Genomic DNA, 17,667 nt, shown 5'->3' with positions numbered 1-17,667 from the left:
GGTGAGAGGTAATGTGAGAGACTGGGAGGTGATGGGGGAGGGGTAATGTGAGAGACTGGGAGCTGATGGGTGAGGGGGAAGGTGTGGGAGGGGTAATGTGAGAGACTGGGAGGTGATGGGTGAGGGGGAAGGTATGGGAGGGGTAATGTGAGAGACTGGGAGCTGATGGGTGAGGGGGAAGGTGTGGGAGGGGTAATGTGAGAGACTGGGAGCTGATGGGTGAGGGGGAAGGTGTGGGAGGGGTAATGTGAGAGACTGGGAGCTGATGGGTGAGGGGGAAGGTGTGGGAGGGGTAATGTGAGAGACTGGGAGCTGATGGGTGAGGGGGAAGGTGTGGGAGAGGTAATATGAGAGACTGGGAGGTGATGGGTGAGAGGTAATGTGAGAGACTGGGAGGTGATGGGGGAGAGGTAATGTGAGAGACCTGGAGGTGATGGGTGAGACGTGGTGAGAAGGAAGGTGGGGAGGGGCGATTATGTGTTGGACTGGGCTGTGATGAGTGACTGGGGTAGGTGGGGAAGACTGGGGAGTGATGGGTGGGTAGTTGTAAGCTATTTACTTATTTCTTTTAATAATTGAGGTGCAGCATAGAATAAGGCCCTTCTGGTCCTTTGAATCTTGCCAGCCAGCAACCCTTGATTTAACTCTTGCCTAATCATGGGACAATTCACAATGACCGGTAATAACTGGTATGTCTTTGGACTGCGAGAGGAAACCGGACCAGTGACGTGAATTGAACCTGGTTCGCTAGTCCTGTGAAGTGTTGTGCTAACCACTATGCTACAATGCCACCTGTACTATGAAAGTACATATTGGTTACTGTATGCTACTTTGAGATTCGTTTTCCTGCGGGTATTTACAGGGATAAGATAAAAGCAGTAGAATTCTGTGAATAAAAAGACTGACAGATGTAAACACTAGAAGTTCTGCAGATGCTGGAACTCCAAACCAACCTGCGCAAAACTACCTACGTGCAAAAGAAAACGAGCTGTGAGAATAAAAGTAGTCCGTGAAAGAGAGTCTAGTCTGTAGTTTGTGGAATCAGTTTGTAACTGAGGTGAGTGTGATTATCCTTGCTGGTTCAAGAGCCTGGTGGTTGTAGGGTAATAACTGTTCCTGAATCTGATGGTGTGAGACCTAATGCTCCTGTCCCTCCTGTCCAATGGCAGTAACATGTACGAGGTCTGCTGTAAACGATTGGAGATAACTATAGCAGTGTACAATTGACTCGGTTGTTAGATTTATACAGTTTCTAGGCAGTGACACACATGTAACAGCAGGCTACTCATACCTGCAACTTCTAGATGTTCTGTTGCCCACTTTCTAAGCTTTGACAGAATTATTAGCTGGGCTGTCCTCAAATTCTGGCTCCTGTCATGGTGTCCATCCTAGCCTGGCAGAGGTCCCTCAGGGTGTCACACTCCCGAGCCCTCCAGCATTGCAGTGCTGTGAGAGTGCTGCAGTGTCAAAGATGCCATCTTTGGGATGAACTCTAAACCTGCCAGATATCCAGGGTCTACAGGAACCACTCTCAAGGGCAGGGATGGTGGCAGGTCCTCAGCTCCTGAACTGACCCACACTGGCATCTGCGTAACACCATTGATGACTCCCTCCCCCTCATGCTAATTTTTGCCTCCAGGGACAAGATAGAGAGATGGGCAGTTCCATCTGTTCATCGTGTAGTGTTTGTGAATGTTGAGAGATGGGCAGTTCTGTCTGTTCATCGTGTAGTGTTTGTGAATGTAGAGACGGTAGGCAGGTGGGCATAGAGCCATGGGACAGGTGAATTGGTTCACTTCTGGGGCAGATCCTATCTAATTTATTCCCCTTCCGGAGGGCACAGCTAGTTTCAGAATACTGCAGGTCAACAAAAGAATGGCTCGAAGTGGCTGCTGGGAACCTCCTGTAATTTCTCGCCCAGAGAAGCTGAATTTATCACTGTTGTCAAATTCTTGAATGGACCTCTTGTACGAAAAGGTGGACTCCTGAATTCATAGTCTACTTGGTTCTCATCTTGCGCTTTCTCTCTAGCTGTTGCACCTTGTTCTTCATTGTTGTTGCTTTACCTTACTCTACCTCAATACTTGTCCCTCCCCACTGTTCTCCCTCTTGGGACAAGTGCTACACCTGTTCGAACACCCCCTCCCTTACCACAATTCAGAGCCCTAGGCAGCCCTTCCAAGTGAGGCGACACTTTGCCTATGAGTCTGTTGGCACAATCTGTTATATCTGGTACTCCCAGTGTGGCCTCATCTACATGTCTGTGGCTTCCTCCTGAGGCCAACACCTCGTGTTCTATTTGGGCAGCCTCATCATGAACGTCAAATTTTGATCATTTCTCTCACACCCTTTTCTCCTTTTGTTTCTCTCTCATCCCATTTCCTCACCTGCCCACCATCATTATCCTCCTTCCCTTTCTTCCATTTTTTCCCCTCCACCATCTTATTCTGGCTTCTTCCCCCTTCCTTTCCTTCTCCCGATGAAGATGCTGCCTGACTTGCTGAGTTCCTCCGGCATTTTTCCTGTGTTGCACTGTGTACTGACTTGATCCTGTATGAACAGGATGCAAGAAAAGCATCTCACTATGTCCTGATGACAACCAATAACGGAGTGGTTCTGTGGACCATCGGAGGTTGGGGCTGCTCACTGTTGGCCTTTGCTTGTTTGAGCTGGGGAGTAGACATGATCTAAAGAGCCTTCTCTTTCCCCCCTCCCCCCCAGGTGCCACGCGGGACATCGGCTCAGCATTGACCCGAATGTGTATGAGACATCGCAGTATCGAGGCCAAGCTCCGGCATTTCACCAAGTCAGTGTTTCGTCATTTAAGAGGGTTCGGTAGCTTGAGACCAGGGAGTTGGGGGTGAGGGAGGTGGTCTGCTGCAGTCCTGTTTGTGCAAAGCTGCTGCCCAGTGCAGCTTGGTCAGAAGAAGAGATTGCGGCTCAGGGACAGCAGAGAATGTGCAGCATGTTTCCAATTCTGGACACTGTGCAGATTTCTATTTCAAAAATAGGCAACATTAATTATATATGAGACTACCAAAAAAACTGGAAGTTTCATGATTGTGTTATTCAGTAGTATAACCTTTAAAGAAAAACACAGACTCGTAGAAGCACCATTGACTTTCACCCCCTCCCTATGGTGATTTTTTAAAACAAGATACATTTTATTCAAAGTAAAATAATATATATTTTTCTTCATAAATCATAAATATATATATGAGAATAAGTCATGCAAAGCCTGTCGATATATGGGGAATGCATTCGGTAGTTACTATAATTCTTTAAGATGAAGGATATTACCATGTCCACTCATGGGGCCCTGGGTGACACACTATTATAAAAGTGCTTTCCAACTGGGGCAAGCTGCTCCCTTTGAGTAGCAGAACCCGCCACTGTGGTCCTTCCCTGAGCCCTTGTGATGGCTGCACCCCTCAGCACGTACTCGTGCAGCCAGCAATGTGGTCAGTGTTTGCCCCTCACACGGCTCTCTGAAGTATTACAGGAGGATTAGTGAACTGATCAATCATTCAAAGATTCAAAGCAGGCTTATTTTCAGAGTATGTATGCAGTGTTCAGCCCTCGGGTTCGTCTTCCCATAGACAGCCACAAAACCATGGAACCCATTCATTGCCATTGGCTTGGGATGGAATTAAATTTACCCCTCTCACGTTTGCTCTGCCATCTCTCTAACTGAATTGGCAAGGCCAGGCAACAGTACCTCTGCTGGCTGAGGGATGCACCCCAGAGGGAAGCAAGCCCCAATCAACCTGCACTGCTGTGTTCTCAGGAGGAAGGGAGTCTCAGCAAGTCCAATGAAAATGCAACAAGGTTATAGCAGAGGGGTGAGGGGCTGTTTTTGTGTTTTGGTGTGTGGGGAATGAGGCCTCTATATAGCAATGACCAAGGATGTACTGCCAATCTTGCTTCTGTTTGTCAGCCCTTCTCTACCCTCACTCTCCTCCCACCCTCACTCTCCTCCCCTCCCTCCCCCACTCTCCTCCCCTCCTTCCCCCACTCTCCTCCCCTCCCTCTTCCCTCGCTCTCCCCTACCTTTTTTATCTCCCAGTCTCTCTGATGTCAGCATGTTCCTGTTTCCATTCCCAGTGCCTTGATGGAAAGCCTGATCAACCCCTTACAGGAGAGGATAGAGGACTGGAAAAAGTCTGTCAACCAGCTGGACAAGGACCATGCCAAAGGTAATAGAGTGAGCTCTGTGTCCCTTCCTCCCTTCCCGGGATTCACACTCAGACTGAGATCTGCATCGTTGGGCTCAGCTGCCACCCACTCCCTTCACAGCCAGCAGGTGGCAGTGTTATTCCTCCCTCAGCATTTCTCTTCTGCCCCATTTATTTATTGGAGCTTATGGTCATTTTTATGTCCCACACTGTCCTGCTGCCAGGACAGGATAAATTTCACAACACATGTCAGTTAACCTGGTTCTGATTCTGAAAAATCAGCACAGTGGAAAAACTTTGGGGAAAAGTCAGCACGTTGAGCTGTTACACATGGTGCCCATCTTGCCCATGCCTTAGCTAACACTGATGATATTTTTATTCTTTTTATGAATATTAATCAAATAAAAACCGGCAGCTCAGGAGAGAGAGTAATCACTCAGGCTTTTATTGAATGTGCCCATGTAAGTTTAAATCACAATTGTGCTCATAGTTGTGGGCCGTTAGACATGGAAACTGAATTAGGCCATTTGGCCCATTGAGTCTACTCCACCATTTGATCATGGCTGATTTATTATCCCTCTCAACCCATTCTCCTCCCTTCTCCCCGTAACCTTTGACACCCTGACTAACCAAGAACCTCCGTCAGCCTCTGCTTTAAATATACCCAATGTGTCAGTCTCCGCAGCCGTCTCTGGCAATGAATTCCATAGTTTCACCACTCTGTGGCTAAAGAAATTCCTTCTCATCCTCAGAGTACAAACGAGCTCGACACGAGATAAAGAAGAAATCGTCTGACACTCTCAAGCTCCAGAAGAAGGCACGGAAAGGTGAGTGGACACTGGCTGAGTTTTAGTTTGCTCTGACTTGTAACCCCAGTGGGAGAGGTGGGTCACCAGGGTATGAATCTCAACTATCTGGAGAGACTAATGTTTCTATGCGACCTCAAATAGGAAACTCTCAGCCAGGATAACTCCCTTCAGTATCCAGAGCACCATCCCTCTCTGGACACTGGTCATTACCCAGAGCACTGCTGCTCTCTAGACACTGGTCAGTACATAAATCACTGACTTCTCCGGACACTGTTCGGTACTTAGGACATTGCTCCTCTCTGGACATTGATTAGTACCTAGGACACTGGCCAGTGTCCTGGATACTGCCTCTCTCTGGCCACTGGTTAGCAGCTAGGCTACTGTTCCTCTCTGGACACTGGCCATTACCCATTGCCCTTCTCTGGGCACTGGTGAGTACTTAGTACATTGCCCTGTCGGGGCACTGGTCATTACCTAGGCCACTGTTCCTCTCTGGACACTGGCCATTACCCATTGCCTTCCCTGGCAATGGATGCTGCTCTGTATCCAAGTGCGATACTTGGTGACAGTTAGCGGTGCTTTGGATCCCAGTACAGCCCAAGATGACCGATGGTAAAATAACCCCGACCAGGTTCTGTTCAGCCGTGGTGTTAAAGTGAGGTGTTCACAGATGCCCATTCTCAGCCCTGTTGCTATGCTTGCGAGAAATGAGCTAGGATACTCTGCTCCTACCTTCTGCCTGGTCACTAATGCTGCTATTCCCATTGCCTTCTCTGACCTTCTTCCCCTCTCCCTTTCCTCTCCTCCTCCCCGTAGAGCTCCTTGGTAAGTCTCCTCTCTGATGCAGCTCATCTTTCTCTCTCGCGCGAGTGTTTGTGCCTTTCATGCTGTCACCATGTATGATTAGTGTCTGCACAAGTGCTAGTGTCAGATCATTGTGTCTGCACAACTGCTAGGGTCGGTCATTGTGTCTGCACGAGTGCTAGGGTCAGGTCAGTGTGTCTGCACAACTGCTAGTGTCGGGTCAGTGTGCCTGCACAACTGCTAGGGTCGGGTCAGTGTGTGCACTAGTGCTAGTGTCGGGTCAGTGTGCCTGCACGAGTGCTAGGGTGGGGTCAGTGTGTCTGCACGAGTGCTAGGGTCGGGTCAGTGTGTCTGCACGAGTGATTTGGTCAGGTCAGTGTGTCTGCACGAGTGCTAGTGTCGGGTCAGTGTGCCTGCACTAGTGCTAGGGTCGGTCATTGTGTCTGCACGAGTGCTAGGGTCAGGTCAGTGTGTCTGCACAACTGCTAGTGTCGGGTCAGTGTGCCTGCACAACTGCTAGGGTCGGGTCAGTGTGTCTGCACTAGTGCTAGGGTCGGGTCAGTGTGTCTGCACGAGTGATTTGGTCAGGTCAGTGTGTCTGCACGAGTGCTAGTGTCGGGTCAGTGTGCCTGCACTAGTGCTAGGGTCGGTCATTGTGTCTGCACGAGTGCTAGGGTCAGGTCAGTGTGTCTGCACAACTGCTAGTGTCGGGTCAGTGTGCCTGCACAACTGCTAGGGTCGGGTCAGTGTGTCTGCACTAGTGCTAGGGTCGGGTCAGTGTGTCTGCACGAGTGATTTGGTCAGGTCAGTGTGTCTGCACGAGTGCTAGGGTGGGGTCAGTGTGTCTGCACAAGTGCTAGGGTCGGGTCAGTGTGTCTGCATGAGTGATTTGGTCAGGTCAGTGTGTCTGCACAAGTGCTAGGGTGGGGTCAGTGTGTCTGCACGAGTGCTAGGGTCGGGTCAGTGTGTCTGCACGAGTGCTAGGGTCGGGTCAGTGTGTCTGCATGAGTGATTTGGTCAGGTCAGTGTGTCTGCACAAGTGCTAGGGTCGGGTCAGTGTGTCTGCACTAGTGCTAGGGTCGGGTCAATGTGTCTGCACAAGTGCTAGGGTCAGGTCAGTGTGTCTGCACTAGTGATTGGGTTGGGTCAGTGTGTCTGCACTAGTGATTGGGTTGGGTCAGTGTGCCTGCACGACTGCTAGGGTTGGGTCAGTGTGTCTGCACGAGTGCTAGGGTCGGGTCAGTGTGTCTGCACTAGTGCTAGGGTCGGGTCAGTGTGTCTGCACGAGTGATTTGGTCAGGTCAGTGTGTCTGCACTAGTGCTAGGGTCGGGTCAATGTGTCTGCACAAGTGCTAGGGTCAGGTCAGTGTGTCTGCACAAGTGCTAGGGTCAGGTCAGTGTGTCTGCACTAGTGATTGGGTCGTGTCAGTGTGTCTGCACAAGTGCTAGGATCACGTCAGTGTGCCTGCACTGGTGCTAGGGTCAGATCCATGTGTCTGCACGAGTGATTGGGTCGGGTCGGTGTGCCTGCACGACTGCTAGGATCATGTCAGTGTGCCTGCACTGGTGCTAGGGTCAGATCATTGTGTCTGCACTAGTGATTGGGTTGGGTCAGTGTGCCTGCACGACTGCTAGGGTCGGGTCAGTGTGCCTGCACGAGTGCTAGGGTTGGGTCAGTGTGTCTGCACGAGTGCTAGGGTTGGGTCAGTGTGCCTGCACGACTGCTAGGGTCAGGTCAGTGTGTCTGCACGTGTGCTGGGGTCAGATCCATGTGTCTGCACGAGTGATTGGGTCGGGTCAGTGTGCCTGCACGAGTGCTATGGTCGTGTCAGTGTGTCTGCACAAGTGCTAGGATCATGTCAGTGTGCCTGCACTGGTGCTAGGGTCAGATCCATGTGTCTGCACGAGTGATTGGGTCGGGTCAGTGTGCCTGCACTAGAGCTAGGGTCGTGTCAGTAAGACTTTCCTGTGATATTGAACCTCATCCGTGTCTCGCTTAGAAAGATTGTAGCTGGGCACAGAAATATGAACATTGGTCTTGAGATGGATGAAATATTGTGGAGGGGGGCTTAATCTGTTACTAACTCTTGCTGTACCTTCACCATTTGATGGGACAGTGTACCAAGAGTTTTACACTGTACCTAACCATCATTGGCCCTACCTTTGGAGAGTGCCTTTGACTGTGTATGTTGTGGTTTGCTCTGTGTCCAAACCACCACCTTTTTTAGTTTTTATTTCCTGCCCCTATTTGTTTTTTTTTTCAAATCAGCCCAACAAATAGACAAATTAAAATATTGTCTTTTGCATCTTGTAGTGCCTGCCCTGGGAGTGAGTGTTGGGATGATGTACAGGGAGCTTTACTTTGTGCATAATCTGTGCCCTGAGTGTGCCACAGGGAATCTTACTCTGTGTCTAACCATGTCCCTGGGAGTGAGTGAGGGAGCAGTGCATAGGGAGCTTTGCCTCGCAGATGTAGAGGGTGTGATAGGACATGGTGGTTAGTGCCAGGGTAATGATGCTGTTGGTTGAGACGGGGTACAGCCCAGAATCTTGCTTCAGCAGGTCTCATTCTAGCACTTGCTCTCTGCATTGACTTGTTCAGCCATCACTTCACTTGCCTGTCACTGCTGTAATCTGGAATGGCTACCCACTTTGCTGTGTTCCTTTGTGCATGACTGTCCTAGACTGCGTTGCTGTCAGGTGTCTCTGTATATATTCTGCCTGTTGCCACTGTAAGGTGCATTTGTGCAATTTGCTTATTATTACGCTGTGGATCTGTGTAGTATTTTATTAATTATTTGGGGGTGTATCTGTGTAGTTGACTTGTGACTTATTGGTGTGCAATGTTAGTGTTGTGCAGTATATCTGTTGTCGAGTTTATTGTCATCTGCACAAGTATGTGCATGCACAGGTGAAATGCAAAACTTACCTGCAGCAACTTCAAGGGCACGTGGCGTTGGAGGCACAACATTCACTCAAGAAACATAAAGTAGACATATATAATATAATACAATATTATATCAGAAAATGCACAGGTCAAGTAAAACAAAATCTATTGTAGTTCGAAACGGTCACAGCGTTGCTGTACCGAGGTAGTGATTAAGGTTGTGCCAGTTTGTTCAAGAACCAAATCGTTGAAGGGAAGTACATGGCTGTTCTTGGATCTGGGTGGTGTGGGATTACCCGACAGTAGCTGTGAGAAGATGGCGTAGCCTATGTACAAACTTTGTAATCACTGTGGGGCAGGGGGCATTTCTAAATAAAGTGTTTGTTATTGCTTGGGGGGTGGGGGTCGGGGTATCTGTTCATGTTCAGAATTGACTGAAACTTATAGAATTGGCTATTGTCTATCTGCCTTCTACTCATGCTAAATTTCCTAATCTCAACCAGGACATAGAACACAGAACACTACAGCACAGTACAGGCCCTTTGGCCAACAATGTTGTACCAACATTTTAACCTGCTCTAAGATCAATCTAATCCTTCCTCCATACACAGCCCTCCATTTTTCTATCATCCATGTGCCTATCTTAAGAGTTTCTCCAAGGCTGTTAATATATCAGCTTCTGCCACCACCCCTGGGAGGCACTCACCACTCTATGTGTAAAAAAAATACAACTTACTTCCGACATGCCACCCCATACTTTCCTCTAACCACCTTAAAATTATGCCCATTTGTTTCAACCCAGGGAGAAATTTTCTGGCTATGCACTTGATCGCTGTCTTTTATCATGTTGTACATCTCTATCAAGTCTCCTCTCACTCTCCTTCACTCCAGAGAAAAGCCCGAGCTCACTCAACCTATCCTCATGAGACACGCTCTCTAGTCCAGACAGCATCCTGGTAAATCCCCTCTGCACCCTCTCCAAAGCTTCCACATGCTTCCTAGCTTCCTATAATGAGGCAATCAGAACAGAACACAATATTCCTCATGTATAATGTCCTAAGACCATAAGACATAAGAGCAGAATCAGGCCATTTGGCTCATCTAATCTGCTCCATCATTCTATCATGACCAATTCATTATCCCTCTCAAAACCAGTGCTCCTGTCTCCACCGCATAACCTTTGACTAATCGAGAACGTATCAACTTGTGCTGTAAATATACCTAATGACATGGCCTCCACAACCATCTTTCGCAATGAATTCCACAGATTGACTACCCTCTGGCTAATGAAATTCCTCCTCATTCTCTGTTCTAAATAGATGTCCCTCTATTCTGAGACTGTGCCCTCCTGACTGAGACTTTCCCCACTATAGGAAACATCCTCACATCCTCTTCACATCCACTCTATCTAGGGGTTTCAATATTTGATAGGTTTCAGTAAAATCCATCCCCCCCCATTCCTCTAAACTCCAGCGAGTACAGGCCCAGCGCTATCAATGCTTCTCTTACGTTAACCCTTTCATTCCTGGGATAATTCTTGTGAACCTTCTTTGTACTGTCTCTAATGCCCACACATCCTTTCTTAAATGAGGGCCCGAAACCACTCACAAATATTTCAAGTGCGGGTCTGACCGATGTTTAAAAAACCTCAGTATTACTTTGTTGCTTTAATCTTCTAGTCCTCTGGAAAGAAATGCGAACATTGCATTTGTCTTGCTTGCCACGCTCTCAGCCTGCAAGTTACAGTGGTGTACCCGTCAAGTTTATTGTCATATGAAAAAGTACACGTACGCACAGGTGTAATGAAAATCTTACTTGGAGGAACATCGTAGCGTATGGCATTAGACACAACATTTGCAAAAAGAGCATAAATTAAATATAAATTTAATTTAAATTGTCCCCAAATTCTCAAGGGTAATTAGGGATGAGCAATAAATACCCAGCTCCCAACAAGTGGATTGATAAGCAGGGCCGAAGCCTGGGTAAAAGTGAACTAAATTCAGCACTAGCTACTCTCTCCCCAGCCCGTACGAGCTACTTTAAACCCTGCACGAAAGCCATGAATCTGTCTGTGTTTGTGACATTACCAGTAGTGGCCTGCAGGGGACACTCTTGCTCTTCCTGGCATTGCCTTCTCCCTGGTGTTTATCACACATGGAAGCCATTCCCTCCAGGGCAGGTCACACTAATTGTTGTGTCTACATAAAGATGGTTTGGGAACATCTTTCTGCACTTCACTTGACGCGGTGTTTACCCAACTTCACCCATCACACGTTTCTTTTGTGGGAACATCAGGGGGCCTTCGTTGAATCCTCACAGAAAGACCAGGAGCTCATTGCCCTGAGCGTGTCATTGGTGCGACTGCACCTTGGTGCCGGCCGGCTGGTGGCGCAATGGCATCAGTGCCGGACTCCAGAGCAAAGGCTCCCGAGTTCGAGTCCAGGTCGGGCCACCCTCCCCCCCGAGCACACTTTCGCCTGCCTTGAGCACAGCACCTCCCAGCTTCAATATTCAGGGTAAAGGATACCTTGAATCACAGTCGGGTTTACTATCACCAGCATGAGAGATGGGTTATTTACCCCCAGCCCCCAACTTAAATGATCAGCGTGCTTTTTGCACACCTCCCACTGTAACAACGACAGTGCCCTGCTTTCTCTTCCCTCAGGACACGTGTGCACACGTACACATAGACATACCTATATACTGTAGAAAAGATTAAACTGGAGAGTGTACAGTGAGGATTCACAAGAATGTAACCTGGATTGGAGATGTAGGATAGGCTGGATCTCTTTCCCTCTACAGTAGGGGTGTCCGAAAGTTGAGGCCATGGGTTTAAGGTAAGAGGTTTAAAGGGAATCTGAGGGGTAAGATTTTCAAAGAGGGAAGCTGGTGAGCTTCCAGAGGAGGTTGGTGGAGGCAGGAGCAGTAACAACATCTTAGAGGCAGTTGAATGAGCAGGACAGAGGGACATGGAATGATTGCAGGCCAGTGTGACTAACACTCAGTACTGTGCACGCATATTTAGTGAGGGTGTCCATGACTTTTACACTGTACCGTATATTGGTTAAAATAGGAAGGTGCTTGGGAAACAGAAATAAGAGTACTTAGCTTTGTTTTAGCTCAGTAGTATTGTTATCTGGTAACAGGAGAGATGTACAGTACTGTAGGTAGGTAGGCATGGTGACCTGCATAGATGCAATGGGCTGAAAGGCCTATTTCTGTGCTTTACATCCATGTTCATTGCATTATGCACATATTAGCTAACACACCCACACACTCACACTCACTCACTCTTATACATACATTCACTCATTCACCCGCCCGCCCGCCCACCCACCTGCCCACTTGCCCACTCGCCCACCTACCCACTCTCCCACCCACCCACTCACTCGCCCGCCCACCTGCCCACTCACTCGCCCACCCACTCTCCCACTCACCCACTCACCCACTCGCCCGCTCACTCATTCACCCTCCCACCCACTCTCTCTCATTGAGAAGATTGCCCTGTATGTTCCTCGTCGCTGTGGCCTGTTCTTCAGCTGCTCCATGACCCCAGCAGATTTCACCTTGTTCTGACACCCCTTCTTGTCATCAGTGTAGCAGTGGGGAACTGGCTGCATATCTCCCCAACAGACACTCTCCCAACTCCAGGGTTAGTGCACCGTTTCCTGTGAAGACCCATTTGGTCCACCTCACACTAGTCCTGCACAAAACTAGAGCTGGCAGTCTTTGGCAGTTGGGCCAGTTGCCCAAGCTCCTGAGTGTGTCCGCGGTGAAGCCCTAGTGTTGTCTGTTCCTTCCTCCAGGTAAGGGTGACCTCAGGCCTCAGGTGGAGAACGCCGTGCAGGATGTGAACGACATGTACCTGTTGCTGGAGGAGATGGAGAAGCAGGCCGTGCGGAAGGCCCTGATCGAGGAGAGGGGCCGATTTTGCACGTTCATCACCTTTTTACAGCCCGTGGTGGTAAGGCGCCTACCTCAGTACTGAAAGAGTTCAGAAGCAACATTGCTCTAAATAGGAGGATGTTCATGGTCCAGGCAGTTGTAACGTGTTGAAAAGAATCAAATAAAAAAGCACTCTGGAGATGCTGGAAATCTAAAATAAAATCAGAAAATGCAGGAAACATGGATCAGGCATCATAGAGTGGAAACAGACTCTGGCCCAACCAAGGTGCCAACTTCAGCGGGTCCCATTTGACCCAGATCCCACTACCCCTTTCTATCATTGTACCTATGTAAATGTCTTTAAACATTGCATTTGTTGCCACCTCTCCCACTTCCCCTGGAGTTTGTTCCACATACCCAACATCCTCCCAGTGGAAACAGCTGCTCCTCATGTCCCATTTAAATCTTACCCCTCTCACCTTAAACCTGTGCCCCCTACTTCTGGAATCCTCATCCTGGGAAAAAGACTTATCTGCCCCTCATGATTTTATTAACCTCCATAAGATATTTCCCTTTAGAACAGAGATGAGGAGGAATACCCTTACTCAGAGGCTGGTGAGGCTGGAATTCATTGCCACAGATGGCTGTGGACTCCATGTCATTGTATTTATTTTAAGTGGAAGTTAATAGGTTCTTGATTAGTCAGGGTGTCGAAGGTTATGGGAAGAAGACAGGAGAAGGGAGGTTGAGACGAATAATAAAACAGCCATGATTGAATGGCGGAGCAGACTTGATGGGCTGAGTGGGCTATTTCTTCTCCTATATCTTATGGTCTCGTGGTCTTACAAGCACCCCAGGAGAGGCTGTTCCTACTGCCTGAACTTGCCCTTTGAATGTATCCCTGAGGCAGGGTTCGACCTAAAATGTGGACCAATTCCTCTTCCTCACCAATGCTTCTCAACCTACTGTGTCAAACAGATTACTGCATACAAAGTCTCCTGTGAATCCTGACTCTCTTCCCACTGGCTGATGAATCTAAGATAAAGTGGGCACACTGCCAATCGATTGCCCCTGGCCGATTACATCACGTGAAAAACGTAGGAAGTTCCCAACAAGTGTAATAAATTCACCAATTCCATCTTTAAAGGCAGGTGGAGAGGCAGCTCTTATATATCCATACCAAGATGGACGTGAAGCAATACACCGCAGCCCCTGTTGAGCTGACCTGTTAATCAACTCTAAGATCTAAGACCCTTTTTCTATCATCCATGTGCCAATCTAAAAGTCGCTTAAATGTCCCTAATGTATCCAGCCAGCAGGACATTCCATGTACTCACCACTCTCTGTGTAAAAAAAAACAACTTAGCTCTGACTTGCTCGCTATACTTTCCTCTAATCACCTTAAAATTATACCCCGCTCATATAAGCCATTTTCACTCTAGGGGAAAAAGTCTCTGGCTGCCCACACAGTCTACGCCTCTTATCATCTTGTACACCTCTGTCAAATCGCCTCTCATCCTCCTTCTCTCCAAAGAGCAAAGCCCTAGCTTACTCATCCGATCCTTATAAGATGTACTCTAATCTAGGCAGCATCCTGGAAAATCATCTCTGCACCCTCTCTAAAACTTCCATATCTTTCTTAAAATAGGGTGGCCAGAACTGAGCACAATATTCTGACTGTGCCCGGACACTAGAGAGTGTAAGGAACAGGGGGTCTTTGGAGTACAGTGGAGTACATTGGAAGTGGCGTCCCAGGTTGAGAAGGCGGTGAAAGAAAGTGTTTTTTGCACACTGGCTTTCGGTCAGGGGACTGGGTATTGGAGTTGAGACATTATGCTGCAGTTGTCTAAGTTGTCAGTGATGCCACTTTTGGAGTGTTGTTTGATCACCCTGTTATGGAAAAGGTGTGGGTAAACAAGAAAGAGTGCAGAAAAGATTTACAAGGATGTTGCCGGGGCTGGAGGGGCTGAGAGATTAGCCAGGCTGGTTCTTTATTCCTTGGAGAATGAGGGGCGGCCTTATAGAAATGTTTAAAATGATGAGAGGCGTAGGTAACAGTCTTTTCCTCAAGGTAGGGGAGGCCAAAACTAGGAGGCTCAGATTTAGGCTGAGAAGAGAAAAATTTAAAAAGGATCTGAGGGGCATTTTTTCACACAGTGGGTGGTGAGTATATGGAATAAGGTGCCAGAGAAAGTGTTTAAGGCAGGTACAATAAAGTCATTTAAGAAACACTTTGATGGGTACATGGGCTTGGTGGGATAGGAGCTAACTGCCGGAAATTGGGTCCAGCTGGATGGGTACCTTGGTCAGCATGGACTCAGTGGGCCGAAGGGCATGTATCCATTCTGTATTGCTCTATGGCTTTTTGATCTTTACCAGGTCCATGTGTGGCCCAGGAGCTCTGTAACTGGGTGAAATGCGAGCTAGTTCAGTATCACCTAGGGTGAGTTGTTTTCCCATCGTGATGAGGCTTGCAATCTCATTGCCTGGGGTATGGCAGTGGTTGTACTCCCCACTGTTATTCGTAACTCCAAAACATAAAATCAATCCAAAGAGAAACATGGGAGGCCGGGATGTGTGTAATTAATTTCATTTTTACTTTCAGCGAGCCGTTCACATATGACGTGGTGACGTGATGACGTATGCCATTTACATACCTTTACACATAACCCACAGTGCATTAAATAAACAACAAAGGATGCTTGATCAAACAATATATTTACAATATTACTCAAGCATTACTAAAATATTAAATGCACAACACCCATCACTAGCGACCGCAGTCCTAGCCAGGTCTGGGTAAATGGAAACCATTGGCAGAAGATGGATTCCTGGGGGTTAGTGGTAACTTCATTGAACAGTTTGGAGAAGGTGTTGTGAGCTAGTAATTACTTCAAGGGGAACAGAGGTCAAGCAGAAGGCAAAGTAGGTCTCCAACTACCCATAAACTCATTGTTTCCCATTAAAGACTGACACAGAATGAGTAGTCACCCTCTCTAAATGAAATCCCTCAAATAGATCATGCCCAGTGACATATCTTCTGCAATCCCTTATTCTGTATGTGAAGCATCTGGATTATATTGGAGGACTCACTCCCAGTGTTACACTCCTGACTCTATTCCCTTAGCAAGGGAAGGGTTAAACTGAGCCTGTTTTCCTATTACTGCTTTGGAATCTGGTACTGGTGAGTGAGCTTGTTTGGTTTTGACTGTGATGCCCTGAGGTTGATTACGCTGTGGGTTTGCGTGCAAAGAGTTTTGAAACTCTGTCTGTAGTTCGTCATGATCTCCCCTCTGGGCAGGGAAGGAAGAGTACAGCCATTTGGCCCACTGGCCAGGCATATCAGGTTTAACATGCTGTGTTTCTCTAGGATGGGGAGATCGCGATGCTGGGTGAGATCACGCACCTCCAGGCAATTGTTGATGATCTTGTCATCCAGACAGCAGAACCACATAAGCTGCCTCCAGCCAGTGAGCAGGTAAGGATAGACCACAGTGTGTAAACACCTGCAGCATTCTCTATAATTCTGCTTGTGGCACGGGCATGTGGGTGGAGTGAATGGATGCGTCCATTGGTTCATTAATGTGTGGATGGTTAAATGGATGTACAGTATGCCTGAGTTGGTGGGTGCATACCTGCATGGATAAGTGAGTGTGGTAGTGTGTGATTGGATATGTGCATTGTGTATGATTGCATGATGGGTTGGTGAATGCATGCATGGGTGGATATGTCTGCAGGGTGGAGGTGGAAGTGGACATTGGATATGTACATGACTAGGTGTGCATGTGTGGGCAAGTGCATGCATGGGTGGGTGAGTAGGTACTGAGGCTGCATTAATAGATGAAATGGGGCTGCAGGAACAGTTCTCATCCCAGGGCACGTGGCATCACAGCACAAAGATGCCCAAGATGTGACTTTGAGGGTGGGGCTTCCATTGTCTCAGGTCTTAGTCCAGGCTGTGAGCTGTTGGCTGGGGTAGATGTGACCCAAGGCAGTGGTTAATTCCAGTGTAAATTACAGATTATGAGCAATTGGTTAGCCTACAACTGCCCATAGGGCAGGGCAGTCAGTTCGTTATCTTCTAGATCAGCAATCATGTCCCGCCCTTGTTCAAAAACACCAGGTAACTTTTCAACCCATAATGTAAACCTAGAAAACCTAGAGCACAATACAGGCCCTTCAGCCCACAATGCTGTGCTGAACACATACTTAATTTAGAAATTACTTAGGATTACCCATAGCCGTCTATTTTCCTAAGCTCCATGTACCTATCCAGGAGTCTCTTAAAAGACCCTATCATATCAGCCTCCACCACTGTCGCCGGCAGCCCATTCCACCCACTCACCACTGTCTGCGTAAAACAACTTGCCCCTGACATCTCCTCTGTACCTACTTCCAAGCACCTTAAACCTGTGTCCTCTCATGTTAGCCATTTCAGCCCTGGGGAAAAGCCTCTGACTATCCACATGATCAATGCCTCTCATCATCTTATACACCTCTGTCAGGTCACCTCTCATCCTCCATCGCTCCAAGGAGAAAAGGCCGAGTTCACTTAACCTATTCTCATAAGGTATGCTCCCCAATCCAGGCAACATCCTTGTAAATCTCCTCTGCATCCTTTCAATGGTTTCCACATCCTTCCTGTAATGAGGTGACCAGAACTGAGCACAGTACTCCGAGTGGGGTCTGATCAGGGTCCTATATAGCTGTACATTACCTCTCAGCTCTTAAACTCAATCCCGCGGTTGATGAAGGCCAATGCACCGTATGCCTTCTGAACCACCGAGTCAACCTGTGCAGCTGCTTTGAGTGTCCTATGGACTCAGACCCACAGATCCCTCTGATCCTCCACACTGCCAAGAGCCTTACCATTAATACCATATTCTGCCATCATATTTGACCGACCAATATAGTTGCAAGAAGTTTTTGAGTGGTGCCCAGGGAACCTGGTTCATCATTTAATCCCCGCAACCCCTGCACTGGGCCTGTCTGGTGCTGGGCACCTGCTCTACAACTGTGAGCTGCCTGAACCGGAAGCCTTTCCGGTCCTTTTTCCTGCCTCCTGCCTCTGAATGTATGGGCACACATCACTCAGCTGCATCCGCAG

At 48.1% G+C, this 17,667-nt stretch overlaps 1 protein-coding gene across 16 annotated transcripts in view; it reads left to right on the top strand.

Moving 5' to 3' along the window:
* The window catches only part of mtss1lb (MTSS I-BAR domain containing 2b), a 190,708-nt gene that overhangs the window by 133,508 nt on the left and 39,533 nt on the right, over positions 1 to 17,667 (top strand). For 11 of the 16 annotated variants that reach the window (XM_063066618.1, XM_063066629.1, XM_063066619.1 and 8 more), the window contains 6 exons: positions 2,722 to 2,806; positions 4,105 to 4,196; positions 4,928 to 5,002; positions 5,801 to 5,809; positions 12,482 to 12,639; positions 15,931 to 16,038. In XM_063066618.1, the coding sequence (XP_062922688.1) occupies positions 2,722 to 2,806; positions 4,105 to 4,196; positions 4,928 to 5,002; positions 5,801 to 5,809; positions 12,482 to 12,639; positions 15,931 to 16,038 (527 nt within the window). The remainder of the gene's footprint in view (positions 1 to 2,721; positions 2,807 to 4,104; positions 4,197 to 4,927; positions 5,003 to 5,800; positions 5,810 to 12,481; positions 12,640 to 15,930; positions 16,039 to 17,667) is intronic. The other 5 variants (XM_063066621.1, XM_063066631.1, XM_063066620.1 and 2 more) reach the window with 1 other exon arrangement.

Source organism: Mobula hypostoma, chromosome 14 (genome assembly GCF_963921235.1).
Source record: "Mobula hypostoma chromosome 14, sMobHyp1.1, whole genome shotgun sequence".
Classification (NCBI taxonomy): Eukaryota; Metazoa; Chordata; class Chondrichthyes; order Myliobatiformes; family Myliobatidae; genus Mobula; species Mobula hypostoma.
The sequence above is the reverse complement of the archived record's forward strand: the minus strand, read 5'-3'. Positions and strand labels throughout refer to the sequence as shown.